Below are 17,871 nucleotides of genomic sequence, written 5' to 3'. Positions count from 1 at the left end.
CAATTTTCGAGAAGATATACATGGTATTGTAGTTTTTCCGACGCAATCAGAGGATCCTTGTGTATGCTAATGAAAGCAGTATCATCAGCAAACGTTGAGGTTAGAGTTTCATTGGTTGTGGGCATATCGGCAGTAAATAACACGTACAGAATTGGTCCTAAGATACTACCCTGTGGGACGCCAGCCAATATTTTTCTCGAATTTGAAAGTATGTCTTTCGATTTAACAACAAACGTACGATTTGACAAATTACTACAAAAAAGTTTATGAGTGTTTTTAGGTAGAGTTTCACAAATTTTGTATAGAATTCCAAGATGCCAGACTCTGTCAAACGCTTGAGAAATGTCTATAAATAGCGCCGAGCAGTACTCCTTCCTTTCGAATGCCATTCTAATGTTTGTGACTATGCGGTGCACTTGCTCAATAGTACTGTGGTTCTTACGGAAGCCGAATTGGTGGTCGGGGATAATACTGCTATTTGTAATATGGGGAGTTAACTTCTTTAGTAAAGTTGTTTCGAACAGCTTTGAGAGTATAGATAGAAGACTGATGGGTCTATACGATTTTACCTGCGTTGGATCTTTTCCAGGTTTCGGAATCATTACTATTTCAGATTCTTTCCATACAGACGGGAAGTCCCCTACTCGAAGAATGCTGTTAAATATAAATAACAATAATTTAATCTGAGTGCTTGTTGTAAGAGTTTTTCACATTCTTTTAGTTTTTCCCGAAACCTAGGTGATCGGTGCTTCTGCCATTCTCTTCTGGCCTTCTTTTTATCAGACACGAGTTTTCGAATGGTCGATGGATTATAGGAATTATTTTCTAGTTTTGAAAATTTAGTGGGAGTGGCAACATTGACAGCGGCGTTGACTATCGAAGTAAATATTTTAACTGCATTGTCAATTTCTTCTCCGGACTTTAGAGGAGTGTTAGAATTCACATGTGTACTGACATATTTTTTGTACTTCATCCAGTTTGTATATTTATTTGGTAGATAATCCGGGGAAGTTGCGAGTTGAACATCATTTAATGTTATTATATTTGGGGAATGGTCTGACGACAAGTCAAACGAGGGTACCACGGACATTTGTTCCCTCTTAATATTCTTTGTTACCGCAAAGTCAATTAAGTCAGGACGTTTTTGCAGGTCTGAAGGCCAGTAAGTAGGCTGGCGAGTAGATAACACGTCCAGTTTAGCGGACGAAATGGAGTTTAAAAGCTGTCTACCTCTGGGTGTAATAAGTCTAGATCCCCAGAAGGTGTGTTTGGCATTATAATCTCCAGCTGCAATGAATCTACTACCAAGAGATGAGAAAAAGTGTGCAAATTCATCTTTGCTTATACTATGTCTCGGAGGAAGATATATTGCAGATATAGCTGTATTCGTTGAAGTGCAACTGTTGTAGCTTGTAGGTGGTCAAACTTATATTCTGGCATGGGGTAATGCTGAATTTTATTAGAAATTATCACCGCGGTGCCACCGCAAGCTCTCCCACTAGGGTGTTTAGTGTCGTATGTACTGTAACCGTTTATTCTAAAACAGTTTCTAGAAGTGAAATGAGTTTCAGATACCAGTAAAATGTGTATGTTGAGTGAGTGAATAAAGTTTTCGACCTCGTGTTTATGTTGGCTTAAGCCGTTTGCGTTCCAAAAACAGATTCGAATTTTATCTATTTTTGTTTTAAAACTATTTGCATAATCACAGATTGATTTCTCACAATATCTTGCATCATGCTTTGCATACTTGTCATAAAAGAATTCATGGTGACGATTAGTTTTTCGATAGATGATTCTATATTTGAATTTTTATAGTTGGGTGAGTCATTTTTCAAAGTATCAGAATATAAGTATTGCATATTCTGTGAGGGGAGATTGTAATTAGGAGCGGTGGTTTCATTCCTCTTGTTTAGCTCAGGGAACTCAGCTGTTTTGATATTAAATTGTGGATTTTCCCGTAAAATATTCAAATTCGGGTGTTTTCAAAATGTTTATTTCAACGTATGCATCGACAAAATCTAGAGTTTTTGTACCGAAATAACCCTTTAGAGATATATAGTACATGATTTTGAAAAGAAGTGCTGATCTTTCATTCACTTATCGCGGTTTTCAATTATTTATTCAAAATAAATGCAATAAGTTGTTTGATTTTTTATTGTTTTGATACTAATTCTGACAGTACAAGCCAAACAGGTAGACCTCCATACTTGCAATTTTTTTAAAGTTGGCCTACCTTCTCTTCATTGTACCATGTATGGTATCATAGCCCTACCTTGATATCATTGTACCATGTCTTTTCAAATATAAGTGAATTTTTATTTTTTTTTCATCTACGACGCCATTCGGAAGTTATTATAATAAGCGTTTTTCAACAACTTCTACAAAATTTAAATAATTTTTCATTCAACATTTTCAATTCCAAAATTGCTTTGACAGTTCATTGTCCCAGCAGCTGTGTCGATGCGTCTACCTATATTATTTTTCCATGTTATCTGGTTATCTGCAATTGCTTGTCTGTCTTGAACAAAAGTTCTGTAAACAGACTATTAGTTCAATTTCAGTTCAACCCACGCTCCTTTGTTCTTTTACAAAGAAGCCAGCCGTGGTGCAAACAAGCGTTTTGTGTATTCTCAGCCATGGTAGAAGAATACAGGTAGTCGCTTCGACACATTTGCTGGGACAATGAACTGTCCAAACAAATGAGAAAGTATTCAAATTTGCATATAATAATAACCTCCGATTGGCGTCGTATAGGAAAACATATACAAATATACTTATTTTTGAAGAAACATTTACAAATAAATCGACATGTCAATGTTCCCAAGCATTGATGCATCTACTTGTATTCTTGTACCATGATTCTCACCTATATTCAAGGCAATTTCCTTGTGTTCCTATCCTTGACAATTCAAATTTACTTAAATATGAGCAAATTATAAAACGATATGGCATCTCTTTTGAAACACATTAGAGTTGGGTAACATTATTGACTCAGCGTGTCATTCATTCCTGAATCTTTCCTTCAAGAGAAGAAGAGGAAGAATTATACATATCCCGCATTTTGTTGATTACCTTTACTTCTTGTTAAATTATTGTTTAAAATGGAACCGATGGCACTAGGTAGTCCAAGCGGTAGCCCTGCAACCAATCCATACTTGCCATCATTTCTATTGGGCGAGCAACAGACTCCAACAACTCCAAGAAACAACACTCTTTCTCCAAACAAAGCCGGCTCAAGGAATCTTTCGTTTGGTTTCGCTACTTCGCCCGGTGCAGCTTCACCACAGCAAGATTATAACAGATCAGCTGTGGGACAAAAGACATTATTTGGTGGCTATCAAACGCCCTCGGTTGGTCAAAACACGAATTTTCCGGGCACCCCAATTCAAAATCACAATTCAAGCATATCCGGACCACCAACCCAGGGTCTTTTCGATTCCCTGCGAAGCGAGCGCAACCAAATACAAACACCAACGAGAACTTTGCAGACTCAATCACAGCTTGGGACTCCAATCATGGGACATCCAAATAATAGTTTAGCAGCTACTTATGGTTTGAATCAAAGCATCCAGTCACAATACAATGAATCCTACAACAACAACTCCTTTAATATGTCAAGAGCCGGTGTAATGTCGCCGTTACTTCCAGGAACGCCAGGCAACGTTACAACTGGTATTAATGCAGCACAACTGCAGTGTCCACAACCTCCACGCTACACTGAATTTTGGATAACAGTCTTTGGCTTTCCTTCTAGTGCGACTCCAGTTATTTTGCAACACTTCGCTCAATGTGGAACTATTGTGGATAAAGTTTTTCCCTCCCAAAATGGAAATTGGGTACATCTAAAATATTCGTCCAGACTTGAATGTGACAAAGCCTTAAATTACAATGAAAAAATCTTAGCCAATAATATAATGATAGGTGTTACCCAGTGCAAAGATAAAGCAATAATCGATAAAGAGAATATTTGTGAAACAAACACTCAGTAAGTAATCTTTTCCAAAAGGACATTTTATGCGATAACATTTTAACTTAATTAATATTTATTTATAGACCCACTGTACAAAAAGTTCGTCCATTGGCCCAAACAGCATACAAAAGTGCTCAAAACGATACATCTGTTGTGGCAAATGCTAATGCACCGCAAAAAAGCTCTGGCATAATGAACAAAGCTATGGATCTATTTTTTGGCTGGTAGTTGAAATAATATAGCAATTTTAGCATTTATTCAAAATTCATACTAAATAGTTTGTCAAAAAATTGTGTATCTCTTTTAAATTGTTTCGAAAAATATATATTGTTTATAACGACACCAATACCATCCTGATATTATGTGTTCAAATCATTACCCAGCAAAAATTTTGAATCTGTATGCTCCGTACATACATTATTATAGATTTATTTGAATACCAAGTACCAACGCCCTACTACAAAAACCGTAGGTTGTGAGTAGATATTAGATTTTAAACAACACTATTGCACAACTGTGGCAACGTGTGTGGTGTATTTAAGTACAAATAATTAGTTTGCGATTTCAATATAAAAACTAAGCAGATCCCCTTTTCTGCTTATTAGTCGAGTTTTAAAGGCCAAAAAATAGTACTCAATTCAGGTACCATGACCTTGTAAAAATAATGGTTTAGTAGATTGACTTGAAGTTGTATCGACTGTTAAAAATGTTCTTTTGGACATGGACATTACACCAGTTTGAAAGCCAACATCTTTTCATGTCAAATGTAGGTTTAAAAGATCTATTCGGACACAAAAGAAATGTCAAATTTAAACAAGATTTCTAAAAACACCTTGATATTGTATTAGGGTTTATATTATATATTTTAAGTCTACGGGTTTAAAATATGTTATGTAAACAAATGATTTATATAATGATAGGTACATTAAAATTATATGTGATTTTCTAAAGATTTACTTTCCTCGCCACTTCAAGCCATCAAATCGTTTCGTATTGCAAAACATGTACGTGTAGTCTAATCGTAAACTAAACATTTATTTAGGCTCAATGATTGCATTCTCAAGATCTTTCATCTTCGGATAATTGACCTCGCGGGCATCCAATTTCGACTGTGCCCACATAATTAACTTTAACAGAAACATTATTTTGGGTGTAGAATCAGCACTATGCTCACTCTTTAAGATAGCTGCATTCAGTTCACTGGCAATCTGAAACAAACACATTATTATTAATTTTCAAATAATACAATGCAACTGCATCTCACTTTTTGTCTATGCGACTGCTCAAGAAGATATGAAAATGGGCTTTCCTGCGGTTTTTCGAATGCCAATAAAGCCAAGGTACGTTCGAGTTCGCACAGCACCTCTGGTATGTCTTCCCCGGCTTCCGAGAGGCGAGTTTGAGCAAAAGATAAAGCTTCTTCGATTTTTCCAGCCCTAAAACAGTAATCTTATTAAAATCGTCAAACGCATATTACTGGCAAATATTTATAATACCTTATAAGTTCAATTAATTGTAATTGTTGCAAATGAAAGTATAGATATCGGTCGCTATCAAGCAACTCGGGATGCAGTTGATTTACCAATTGGGTCGCTTCCTGAATCCGTCCATTTTGTATGGCTTCGCGTATCAGTATACGATCATCTAATGAATTCAACTCCACCGAAGGCTCCAACAGACCAGCCTCAACTTGAAATTTCTCCGCCGCCTCTTTGAAACCCTCTAGGAGACATCAAATTGCAGATGGAAAAAATGCATCAAAGAGGTTTTAAGCTCTAGCTAACTTACCAGTTACCAAGTAATTCATGATCAATCGATTCATGTCTGCTTGTTTAAACGGGAATTGTTCCAAACGCATCATCCATTCCTCTTTAGTAATCCCATCGTTCTTGTCGTTGTAACTCATTTTCTTGTTTTTCCTTATTTTTCCAATTTTGAAGCCGTTTTTAAACAAATGAAAAGAAACTAATGCTGATTGTTAACAACTTAACGCGTATTTTTATTTTTTTAAGGCAAACGACGTTGATTACAAGCAAAAAATAAAAAAATACACACACATACACATACAACTCCTCTTTGTGTTTAGGTTTGTTAAATAGGGAAGCAGAAGTCGACTTTGGTTGAAGAGCAACAAGGGTTGCCAATAAAACAAGATATTTGCTAAGAAACTTTTTTTCTGTAAAGAAGAATACAACCATGGTACAATGATATCAAGGTAGGGCTATGATACCATATGATTTTAATTTTTTTATTTTCTTGACTTAATATGTCATCTTTATTTGTTTATGTATGTGTTTTCTTTTCAATAACAAAAAAATTGCTCAGAAAACATTCAATTTCGGATGTTTTGAAAATGTTTATTTCATCGTATGCATCGACAAAATCTAGAGTTGTTGTAGCGAAATAATCCTTTAGAGATATATAGAACCTGGTTTTGAAAAGAAGTTTTGACCTTTCATTCAGTTTTCGCGGTTTCCAATTATTTATTCAAAATAAATGCAACAAGTTGTTTGATTTTGCTATTGTTTTGATACTATTTCTGACATTACAAGCCAAACAGGTAGATCTCTATACTTGCAATTTTTTCAAAGTTGACCTACCTTCTCTTCATTGTACCATGAATGCAACCGTATTTATTTTTACGCATCGTAACATGTCATGAAAGTCATGAAAACATATTGTTACAATTTTTTCAAAATGAATTATTTGACATCTCATTGTCAAGATATGTATTTATCAAATAACCATATATTTATATATGGTTATTTGAAATGACCTTACCTTCTTAATTTTACCATGAGTAGGGCAGAGGAAAACAGGTATATGCATTAGGACTTGTTAATATTGATATGCTAAATATATTAAAACGTTTTAGAGATATAAATTGAATTCAGAATGTTTTCTTTGCCGTGTGAATAGTTGTTGAACCACATTGTCGAAAAACCACCGCATTTCTTGAAGGTCAGAACATTGCGAAGGAAGCTTACCAAATTTGGCAGAGGAAGATCATATTAGCACGAGTACGAAAGAGGAGAGGCCTTTAGCGGAATTCTGCAAATTCTACAAACTTTGTTCTATTTTTAGGAAAAAATAATTCTCCACCTTATACTGCATTGAAACTTGCGATAAGAAGCTTATATTTACACAGAGATTTAATTAGTCTGCAGGTAGGTCAAGTTCGAATATATGTCATATGGGTTCACGATAACGGGTAGCCACCACATAACGGTACCTCTCGATATTCGGAATTTTTATGATTTTAGCCACATTTTTTAACGAATTTGTTTCAAATTTGCTATGTGAAACTCGCCATAGATTTTCTTAGTGGGTATAGCCCCATATAATGGTAACGCTTACTTTGTGGTCTTTCGCAAAATTAAATCTTATTTTCATAAAGATCTGCCGGTTGAACATCACGCTTTTTTTACTTTTTTAATTTTGAATGCTACGAAAAACATTGTAAATCATACGTTACCATGGTACAATAAAAAGGTAAGGTAGAGCTAGCAATTTTTTTATTACAATTTTTTTTTTAAGTGTGCCTGACTTCTGCCAATTTTGTGTATGTATTTGTTGTTTTGAAAAATAAAAACAGAATATTTTCAAAATCAATGATGGGAAGAAACTTAAATTGCGGGGCACGCATTAATGATATTAACCAGATTTGCCATGGAATTGAAAGAAATTGAAAACTTAGGGTCATATAGCATTTAATTCATCTTTCGCGCTATTCGACTCATTTCAAAAATGAACAAAACATATCAATAAATGAAAACAACTTGTTGCCTATAATTTTGAATAATTCTGACAGGAAGCGGGCATAGCCTCAAGACTGTATTTCTGTAGTTTTACGAAGCTGTTCTACCTCCTTATTGCACCATGTATGTTACCATATGTACAAAGTATTTTGTACATTCTTTTGAGATCGGGTGAGACGCAGGGAAAATCTAACATTTAAAAATAAATGACCTTATGCGCTGCCACATAAAATAATGTGTGAGATAGTAATGATTATGACCCACACATACAGATATCGATGCGCTCAGTAAATATGTAAGACAACTTGAATCAAAGGACAAGCAGCTCTGCATTCGATATTAGAATCATGGTAAAATTAAGAAGGTAAAGTCATGCAATCATATGTTCACAATTTTTTCAAAATTATTCATTTGACAACATCTGATTGTCAAAATGCATATTTAAAATCATTGCATATCAAATCAGAGATGGGAGCCTGTTTTCTATGCAGTGAAATTAAACAAAGCAAATTATAAAAAATGCAGAGGTGGGTGCATTTATTTAAAATTAGTTTACCTCACTCATTTTACGATGATTATTATTATTATTACTTTTTTTTTATATATTTTACTATTCGTTGATAATTTTTGTTATTTATTTAGTTTTTTAGATTAATTTGGTTATAGACTGTTTTTATACTGTTGTATGTTAATATAAGATTTTGGCCATGTTGGCTTATTTATATTGAATTGTATGAAATAAATGAAAATGAAATGAAATGATTAGAAAAAATTAAGGAGGTAAAGTCATTTATTTTAAATACCATGATTAATCTATATAATTATAAAATTATATAATTTTATCATGTTGTCAACTATGCACAAAGAAAAATTATATTTTTAACAAAAAATGACATATAAAATAAGGATAACCATGGCCCAACATTGCGGCATAAGCATTACAGATAATAACAAGTTCTATGCGGAATAAAAAACGTAGTTTCATTTGCCAAATTACAACTCTTTTTATATTGGGAAATCATATTTTTGAAAGAAAATGATGAGGAAAATATCAAATAAATGAGGAGAACTTGTTGGTTATAATTTTGAATAATTCTCACAGGAAGCGGGCATAGCCTAGGCGCTGAATTTCTGTAACGTCATTATTGTACCATCCTAAATTTCAACAACGATCGCTAAGAACCCACTTAATAGCATGTTCACACGGTAAATTGAATGACGTTGTTTGCTCTCAGAATCACGTACACGAACTAACCTGTTCCCACGATACGTTCGTAGTTACATCTGACAACTTCATTTATAGTTATACACAATTTTTCGTTTTTTTTTTAATTTAAAGAAAAATTATTAAAAATGGCTCAGTTCGAAAAAAAATGTGAGTAAAAATACTAACATAACGAAGAATAATGTTTTATTGTTTTAGGTATCCGAAAAACTCCCAACAAATGGAGTATAATAAGTGAACGGGCTTTGTTGGAAGTGTGGGGATTATTTATGAGCCAGCTACGTGGATGTCGAAAAAATAGCCACATTCTTCAAGAAATGGCATCCGAACTCGGGAAACATGGGTTTTTGTATACATCCCACGAAATAAAAACCAAGATGCACAACATGGCTGCGAGATTTAGGTATGTTTTTGAACATTTCAATTTGCATGAAGTTTCATTGCCTCCGACTTCGATCATGGTGGGAGGAGCTTATGCGGATGTGTTTGTTTGCATCAAAATTCGTTCGATATTATCCAAGGATAGGTACAATATTCTCGGAACTTGTCATTTTAAGTTAAGAATGACAGAAAGTTTGTCTTCCAACACTCTTGTTGTAGATACATATTGCAAGATGATAGCTTCTTTACTTTTGAATATTTACAATCTGTAAAGTATGTTTTTATTTACTTTATAAAAACCATGTTTTTTTATAGGAAGGAAAAGCGCCTAGTTGGTACAACCGGAGGTTCACCATCAGATTGGGAGCTATATAAAGAAATGGAAATGTTGTTAGCACCTTGCAAGACCTACAATACTGAGTTCCTTGTTTTGGACAGTGTCAATGGTAAGAATAAAATTAATAAAAAATATATATTTGTTATTCTCACGTTGTATATTGCACAGATATTGATGCCATATTGACATGCGAAATGTCCAACTCCCCACCCTCTTCACCAATCATTCCTAGTTCCTCTTCACAATTACCTATTGACCTATCGTCGGAATTACCATTCACATCATCATCGAAAAAGAGAAAAAGGGAAAAAGAGCATGCTGAAAAGGTGGAAAGAAAAATTGATATGTTAATAGAGATAGAACAAAGAAAGGAGGCTATAGAAGAGAAGAAAGAGGCTTTGTTAAGAAGCTTTGTGGAAAGGGAAGCGGAAGTACAAAAGGCTTTGGTAGATTTTTTAAGAAATGCTTAAAATTGAATATATATTTATGATATGTAACGACTTTTCTTTTAAACTGCTTATATTTCCTTTAATTATAGTTTGCTCTTACTATATTAATTAAATACTTTGATTAGTTTTAATTTTTATCGTTTCAATGTTATACATTTTATTTATCATTCAATGTAACATTTGTTTTTTTCTAAAATTAAAAATATATACAAAAATTATTTTGAGTATGTATGGGCGGAATGGTAGTAGATATGAAAAAAAAAAAAAAAAAATATATATATATATATATATATATATATATATATATATATATATATATATATATATATATATATATATATTTATACACCTTTTTTTTATTTTCAAAAACAATTAAACAAATTCTTCAAAATGCAGCTTAAATATGTACATAGTTATCTAAAAATAACATAAACTATATTAATGAAACATAATGAATTCTGACGAAATAAATGAAAATGAATAATACTAATATACTAATTTATATCTTGCAAATTACAGACAGTTTCTCCAGAAGGGAACGTATATTCTTCCTCCACATTTAAAAATGAATTAGCTTCATCAATATTGTACAAGTTATCCTCATCGTTACAACAATTTTTTTGCGCTTAAAAAATAGTAAAGAATATATATTTAAAAAATGAATGCCTACATATATTTAATGTGCTTATGTCAACTCTTGTTTGACAATAGCATTTTACTAAGAACAATAATACGTACATAAATATATTGAAATAGCATTTCGTATTTCTTCGCCATTATGGCCGCTGCTTTGATCTGCAAGAATTATTATTTCTTCAGGATAGGATCTATTTGCCTCAACTGATTGTAATGCTTTCAACCACTTGTCGTTAACAACATCATTGTGCTCGCTGAGAAAATTATGAAGAGCACAACAAGATAATATGACTGCATTGGCATACTTTAGAGCATTATCTATGCCTTTTCCGATTCGTCGGAAACGTGCCTTAAGGTGGCCAAAGGCATTTTCAACTACTCTGCGTGATTTTGACAATGCGTAATTAAAGCATTTTTGCTCGAGATTTTGTGATAATTGAAATGGATAAGGTTTCATCAACTTGTCGCTTAATTTGAATGCCGAATCGCCGATTATAAGGGCAGGAACCTCAACGCCCAAAATATTTCGCTTTACTTCCTTTAAATGACTGCATTCGTTAAGCTGCTGTTTGAGGGAAGAACCTTCAAAGATCTGAGAATCGTTGCAACGTCCTGGACTCCCACAACTAACATAAATGAAACGACATCTAAAATAAAAAAAAAGCATGTAGAAAGCAGTTATAAAAGGATAAAAGTCGGACCGGCAGACTTTATGATACGTTACAATACTGTTGTTATGTGCACCAAATATAATAGGTTTATTTTTGGCTTAATTCGGCCACTTGTGTCCAATTTCATCCCATTTGATGCACACTAAACCTGAAGTCTGATGAAGACCCATGAGAAGTAGGCGTCTATCTCACGACACAATACCCTGCACCATAGTGGGGCGTAGGATATAAAAAGTAAAGAAAATGTAAAAGTTAGTACTTACCTCGCATCTACCAATGCAAGGAGTACGACTGAGTACCATCCCTTGTAGTTGTAGTAATCTGTAGCGTCTTCCTTGGATGGATGAACCTCAATGTGGCAACCGTCTGCAAACGTTAACATAATAATAATAATTTAAATACAACTTTTCAAAACTCACCCAGAGCACCTATACATTGCGGAAACCCTAGTATTTCAAATTCTTGACAGAGTACTTCTATCTTTTCTCTTGTTAAGGGGAAATTTTTTAAATAAATTGGAGCAAGAATTCTCCAGACCTCATTACAAAACTGCAAGAGTATTTTACACACTGTACTTTTTCCAACTCCAAACATGTTTGCTATTGTGCGGTACTCGGCAGAAGATCCCAAGGTATATAAACCTATTGCAACTCTTTTTTCCAATGGTATTGCCTCTCGCATATTTGTATTAGATTTTTGTAGCCCATTTAGCAATTCACACAATTTATTGAAAACCTCTCTGCTGACCCGAAAGTTATTTTTGAAGCATTTCTCATCTGCTTTTTGGCAATCTATTTCCCAAAAGTATTGAGATCGAAACTGAAATGATTGCAAAAACTCAATGGTCAAATATTTACAATTCGCAGTTCTCTCAAGAAATACGGATTAATCTTGTTCCGTTGTATCGGACAGACACACATTACCCTTTGCCAACACAATCGTTCCGATTCATACAATGTGTGGAATTCCAAGGCATTCACCAGAGTTAGCAGCTTCCTTACATCGCAACTGTCTTTTTCAAACAAGGTGAAAGACGCGAGCCTTCTTCGACTTATAATTAGTTTTTTCACAAATTTCTTTTTCTTCTCCATTGTACACTCCTATGAAAAAATAACTAATATAGGTTATATGAAAAACGCGTTTTTGTTCTCTCACATTTAATTTATCGTTTCCATTGAATTCACACACATTTTTATTAATTAAAAATTCTTCAATTACTTTCGCAACGGACACAATAATTTGTTTATTTTTTGACAAGCGGTTGACAAATATGACACATTTTCGATAAATGCTCTCATTTTTTAGTGATGGGACATATTTTTTCGTTGTTCTGAGAGTGATTTGATTTGAACAATGTAAAAATATGAGTGTTCGCTCTGGAAATTTTGTGTGGAGAATTAAGTAGTTTTTCCGTAGTTTAGGGCCAAACAACGAATAGAGAGCGAATCAAGTGCCGTGGAAACACCACATAAGAGAAATAACGCAAACGCACTGTTCTGCGCACGAATGCCCTACATCGATATGTCGATCTGTGAAAGCCTAGCTACATTGTTTCTTTTGTTTTGATTATTGGCCTTTATCGGTTATTTCCTTATTCTCCCGTGTCTAAACGGCGTAATTGTTTAGACAGCGGCTACGGGAACCATTTGCACCGGAGAAAAAATCGAACAACATTCTTGTGTGGTTAGTGCTGCTGTCAAAATAAAAAAATAATTGGTAAAATTAAGAAAATTAAATAAATTTTCATAAAAAATATCAACAGTTGTGAGTCAATCTTAAGAATACACGATTTTTAAATACAAAGCGAACAAATACCGTGAGTGCCGTGAGTGAAAGCTTTGTGCGATTATTGGTCCGGCATTTTCCTGTTGTTTCCCAAGTTTGTGCATTGCATTATTTTAATTTTAAGAAATATTATAATATTTTGTTTAATTCCTTTGCAGTATCCTATTCCATACGTTATCTTGCAACGCGGGATTTTAAAAATGTCGAAAAGTTCTGGGTAAGTGTTCAAGTCATTTGCAATAGTGACCGAGGAACAATTAGCGTGGTGTGCGAATCCTTAGAATTAAGGAGAAGAAGATAAATTTTAAATCTTGCTCATATTCTATCGAAATAAGGGTCTTTACTTTTGTGGACACCTATGGCCCAAATTGGGTATCGCAAATCTGTGTTTTTCGTTTCACGGGGCAATTTTTAGAGACAAGCGTTGTTATATTCCATTTTTAATGCCTATATTTCTTGTAGAAGGGATCGTGACCGCGAAAGAGAACGTGACCGGGACCGAGATTATGAGAGGGAACGTGAGCGAGAACGCGAGAGAAAACGCCGTTATTCAAGGAGTAGGTCTAGGTCTCCAAAGGAGCGATCTTCCCGCAATGGAAACGGTGCGAGTAGCAGCAGTCGCAACCGCGATGAACGAAAGAGGGATAGAAACGAGCGTGATCATCGCGATTTTGACCGCAGACGGGAGGAAAAACGAAGAAGGGAGTCACCATCCCAATCAAAGTTGAAGGAATACGAACGGGAAAAGATGTAAGCAACAAATTGTTTCAGAAATAACCCAGAATCATTTTTATGAAATTATTCGCTTTTAGGCGTCAAATGGAAAGAGAACGTGATCGGGAAAGAGAGAAAGAACGTGAAAGGGATCGCGAAAGAGAACGGGACAAAGAACGGGAACGTCAACGGGAACTTATTCGTGAAAAGATTGTTGAGGAAAACCAGACAAAACCAGCTCCTCCCGCAACAATTGTCATCAATGAAGATTCAAGCAGCTCATCGCCGGAGGAGGAAGAAATTGATAAAGAAGAAGAACAACGACGACTGGAGCTGGAAATGATAAAACGCCGTGAACGCATTGAACGTTGGCGTGCTGAGAGAAAGCTTAAAGAACTGGAAGCCAATAAAAAAGACCTAAAATCGTTGTTGCCCCCGCCCACTACAAATATTGTTTCCAAAAAATGGAGTCTTGAAGATGAATCCGAAGAAGAAGACAACACAATTGCCACAGTTGATCTCAGTAAAGAGCCCGACTCACCACCTTCAAAATTTCATCGCATAAAGAAACCTAGGGATGACGATGAGGATGAAAAAGTTGATAGACTAAAATCATCGAAGAGCATTGTTATTGCCGCGAAAGCAAAAATTGAAGCTTTGCGAGAAGAAGAAGAACTCAAAGTTGAGCAGTTGAAAAAGGTCAGAGAAGAAGAGGAATATTCCAAAAAAGAAGCGGCAGCCGCAAAATTGTCGGCTGAGGCCGAAGAAAACGACGAGATTGATCCCTTGGATGCTTATATGCAGGAGGTGGCCAAAGAAGTGAGACAAGTCAATCATATCATTACGCAACCCAAAAAACAGCAGGGTGTTGTTATTTTGACCGGCATGGCCAAAAAGAAGTCCACGGTAAATAAAAACAAAGGAGAATTAATAGAGCAAAATATGGACAGCTTGGAGTATTCGAGTGAAGAAGAACTGGAAGATATTAAAGATACTGCTGCTAGCTTGGCAAATAAACATCGCAAGGACTTGCCCAAAATAGATCATTCCGGCGTTGAATATGCATCATTTCGTAAAAACTTTTACGTTGAGGTACCCGAATTGGCACGTATGACACAACAAGAAGTGGAAAAATATCGAGCTGATTTGGAAGGCGTACAGGTCAAGGGCAAAGGTTGTCCCAAACCCATTAAGGTAATGTTTTTCTTTTATACGCAATTTACCTAATTAGTATATTTTAGGTTGTTGTCAATACGCCCGTAAATTTTCGATTTTTTTTCAAAATGTTTTTTTTTTTTTTTTTGTGTGCCTAAATTTCATTTAAAATCATTTTATTACTATCTTGCCTTGAAATTGCCTTAAATGCTAATACCTAAAGGGTAGACTTAAAACAATATGTTTTTGACATTGTTTTTAGTCTTAAAAAATATGATTAATATAGTTGCTCTATTTGGAATGTAGTTTATTTTGTTAATCCATGGTTGTTACTTTCTCCTTTGAGATTTGCCTTCTCAATTGATTCTTTTATTTGTTTTTTTTTTTTTTTTTTTTTTTTTTTTCATGCAGACTTGGGCACACTGTGGCGTCAGTAAAAAGGAAATGGACATTTTACGTAAATTAGGCTTCGACAAGCCCACACCCATCCAGTGCCAAGCGATTCCGGCAATTATGTCTGGGCGAGATTTAATAGGTATTGCAAAAACTGGCAGTGGCAAAACGCTAGCATTCATTTTACCCATGTTTAGGCACATTCTCGATCAGCCAGAACTGGAAGATGGTGATGGACCTATTTCGATAATAATGGCTCCGACCCGTGAATTGTGTATGCAAATCGGCAAGGATATTCGAAAATTCTCCAAAAGTTTGAATTTGCGCGTCGTTTGCGTCTATGGTGGTACGGGCATGTTTGAACAGATCGCCGAGCTGAAACGTGGAGCCGAAATAATTGTCTGTACACCAGGGCGCATGATAGATATGTTGGCAGCCAATTCGGGCCGGGTGACTAATTTACGTCGTGTCACCTACATTGTTTTGGACGAAGCTGATCGTATGTTCGACATGGGTTTCGAACCTCAGGTAATGCGTATCATTGATAATGTAAGGCCAGACCGTCAAACGGTTATGTTTAGTGCAACCTTTCCAAGACAAATGGAGGCTTTAGCCAGACGTATTCTCAAGAAGCCAATTGAAGTAATTGTTGGCGGACGATCCGTCGTTTGCAAAGATGTGGAACAACATGTAGCCATAATGGAAGACGATGCCAAATTCTTCAAGCTGTTGGAATTGTTGGGCATTTACCAAGAAAAGGGTAGCATTATTGTGTTTGTCGATAAGCAAGAGAACGCCGATATTCTTTTGAGAGACCTAATGAAGGCTTCCTACCCGTGTATGAGTTTACATGGCGGAATAGATCAATTCGATAGAGACTCAACGATATTAGATTTTAAATCTGGTAAGGTGCGTCTTTTAATAGCTACATCTGTAGCAGCGCGTGGCTTAGATGTCAAGGATTTGATTTTAGTTGTAAATTATGATGTTCCCAATCATTATGAGGACTATGTTCACAGGTATGTTGGCATTGATATGATATTCATTAGGATTCCGTGTTAAAACGAAACCAAATATATTGATTTTTATTATTATCATTATTTAGATGTGGTCGAACAGGTAGAGCGGGTAAGAAAGGAAGCGCATGGACATTTTTGACATATGACCAAGGGCGCTATGCTGGTGATATCATAAGAGCTTTGGAATTATCAGAAACTCCGGTTCCTGAAGACCTGCAGAAACTTTGGAATGAGTACAAAGCTGGCCAGGAGGCCGAAGGAAAGAAAGTACACACAGGAGGTGGTTTTAGCGGTAAAGGGTTTAAATTTGACGAGCAAGAAGCCAATGCGGCTAAGGAGAGCAAAAAACTGCAAAAGGCTGCATTGGGCCTGGCGGATTCCGATGACGAAGAAGACATAGAGAATGATATTGATCAACAAATCGAGCAACTATTTGCAGCTAAGCGCACTGTGAAAGATACATCAGTGCCAACGCCAGCCGTTACTATGGTAGCCACTGCTCCTGCGTCTGGCAGTACTGTCATTGCTGGTGGAAATACTGCAGCAGGTGCCAATCCTGTTGGTTCTGACAAGCTTGAGTTAGCCAAACGGTTGGCTTCCAAAATTAGTACCAACAAGAATTTGGGTGCCGATGGTAAGGCATGTACACAAGTTGCAGCCGAAGCCATACTTAAGGGTTCCAGTGCTACACAGCCAATGATTACTGCCCGTTCCGTAGTAGAACAGTTGGCTGCCAAACTCAATAACAAACTCAACTATCAGCCTAAAGATGACGAGGAAGGTGCTGCATCGGGCCTTTTGCCAAATCAAGCTAACTCCTTCACAAAGTATGAGGAAGAGCTGGAGATCAACGATTTCCCACAGCAGGCACGTTGGAAGGTAACGTCGAAAGAGGCATTGGCCCAAATATCAGAATATTCCGAAGCTGGTCTCACAGTGCGTGGAACGTATGTTCCGCCAGGCAAGAATCCACCCGAAGGCGAACGTAAATTGTATTTGGCAATAGAAAGCTGCAGCGAATTAGCTGTCCAGAAAGCCAAGCGAGAAATAACCCGCCTTATCAAAGAGGAGTTGTTGAAACTGAGCTCAGCACATCATGTCTTCAATAAAGGCAGATATAAAGTTTTATAAATGGCCAGACAAGATTCGCAGTTTAATGATAACGGTCACAATAGACTTGCGGTAAATCTAGTTAAGAAACTATTTGATCATTTTATAATTGCTCTATTTTTCGGTCTAAGTTCTAGAAATATAAGACAAAGAATCGTAACGATTTTTAAAGACCTAAAAAACTAATAAAGGGAGAAGATCCAAATGTTTGGAATATTTCCAATTTTGACCAGAACCGTGTTTTTTATTATGATTTTTTGGTTGCATT

General features: G+C 35.6%; 5 protein-coding genes across 7 annotated transcripts; 3 read left to right on the top strand and 2 right to left on the bottom strand.

The window, feature by feature from the left end:
- The first annotated feature begins 3,009 nt into the window (after positions 1 to 3,009).
- Positions 3,010 to 4,327, top strand: LOC131800759 (nucleoporin Nup35-like). The gene is made up of 2 exons (XM_059118446.1): positions 3,010 to 3,985; positions 4,054 to 4,327. The coding sequence occupies exons 1-2, from the start codon at positions 3,102 to 3,104 to the stop codon at positions 4,196 to 4,198; spliced, it is 1,029 nt and encodes a 342-aa protein (XP_058974429.1). The 5' UTR covers positions 3,010 to 3,101; the 3' UTR covers positions 4,199 to 4,327.
- Positions 4,328 to 4,809: 482 nt separating this feature from the next.
- Positions 4,810 to 6,025, bottom strand: LOC131800758 (glucose-induced degradation protein 8 homolog). Its single transcript, XM_059118445.1, has 4 exons — positions 5,759 to 6,025; positions 5,467 to 5,692; positions 5,235 to 5,406; positions 4,810 to 5,178 (listed from the first exon to the last, which is right to left on the bottom strand). Exons 1-4 carry the CDS (start codon positions 5,874 to 5,876, stop codon positions 5,005 to 5,007), a joined length of 690 nt encoding a protein of 229 aa, XP_058974428.1. The 5' UTR covers positions 5,877 to 6,025; the 3' UTR covers positions 4,810 to 5,004.
- A 2,964-nt stretch (positions 6,026 to 8,989) lies between these two features.
- On the top strand, positions 8,990 to 10,350 carry LOC131800757 (uncharacterized). Its single transcript, XM_059118444.1, has 3 exons — positions 8,990 to 9,356; positions 9,650 to 9,780; positions 9,840 to 10,350. The coding sequence occupies exons 1-3, from the start codon at positions 9,223 to 9,225 to the stop codon at positions 10,139 to 10,141; spliced, it is 567 nt and encodes a 188-aa protein (XP_058974427.1). The 5' UTR covers positions 8,990 to 9,222; the 3' UTR covers positions 10,142 to 10,350.
- Positions 10,351 to 10,472: 122 nt separating this feature from the next.
- Positions 10,473 to 12,788, bottom strand: LOC131800756 (putative nuclease HARBI1). Of its 2 annotated transcripts, none has more exons than XM_059118442.1 (6): positions 12,583 to 12,788; positions 12,351 to 12,527; positions 11,847 to 12,246; positions 11,691 to 11,793; positions 10,859 to 11,403; positions 10,473 to 10,745 (listed from the first exon to the last, which is right to left on the bottom strand). In XM_059118442.1, exons 2-6 carry the CDS (start codon positions 12,516 to 12,518, stop codon positions 10,615 to 10,617), a joined length of 1,347 nt encoding a protein of 448 aa, XP_058974425.1. In that variant the 5' UTR covers positions 12,519 to 12,527; positions 12,583 to 12,788; the 3' UTR covers positions 10,473 to 10,614. The 2 variants fall into 2 exon arrangements, with proteins under 2 accessions (XP_058974425.1, XP_058974426.1); XM_059118443.1 differs by having other exon boundaries at positions 11,847 to 12,166; positions 12,583 to 12,787.
- A 247-nt stretch (positions 12,789 to 13,035) lies between these two features.
- Positions 13,036 to 17,838, top strand: LOC101897970 (probable ATP-dependent RNA helicase DDX46). Of its 2 annotated transcripts, XM_020036669.2 has the most exons (7): positions 13,036 to 13,110; positions 13,190 to 13,306; positions 13,371 to 13,429; positions 13,675 to 13,962; positions 14,025 to 15,120; positions 15,493 to 16,493; positions 16,580 to 17,838. In XM_020036669.2, exons 3-7 carry the CDS (start codon positions 13,413 to 13,415, stop codon positions 17,622 to 17,624), a joined length of 3,447 nt encoding a protein of 1,148 aa, XP_019892228.1. In that variant the 5' UTR covers positions 13,036 to 13,110; positions 13,190 to 13,306; positions 13,371 to 13,412; the 3' UTR covers positions 17,625 to 17,838. The 2 variants fall into 2 exon arrangements, with proteins under 2 accessions (XP_019892228.1, XP_005183330.1); XM_005183273.4 differs by having other exon boundaries at positions 13,063 to 13,306.
- The last annotated feature ends 33 nt before the right edge of the window (positions 17,839 to 17,871 follow it).

Source organism: Musca domestica, unplaced genomic scaffold (genome assembly GCF_030504385.1).
Source record: "Musca domestica strain aabys unplaced genomic scaffold, Musca_domestica.polishedcontigs.V.1.1 13, whole genome shotgun sequence".
Lineage (NCBI taxonomy): Eukaryota > Metazoa > Arthropoda > Insecta > Diptera > Muscidae > Musca > Musca domestica.
The sequence above is the reverse complement of the archived record's forward strand: the minus strand, read 5'-3'. Positions and strand labels throughout refer to the sequence as shown.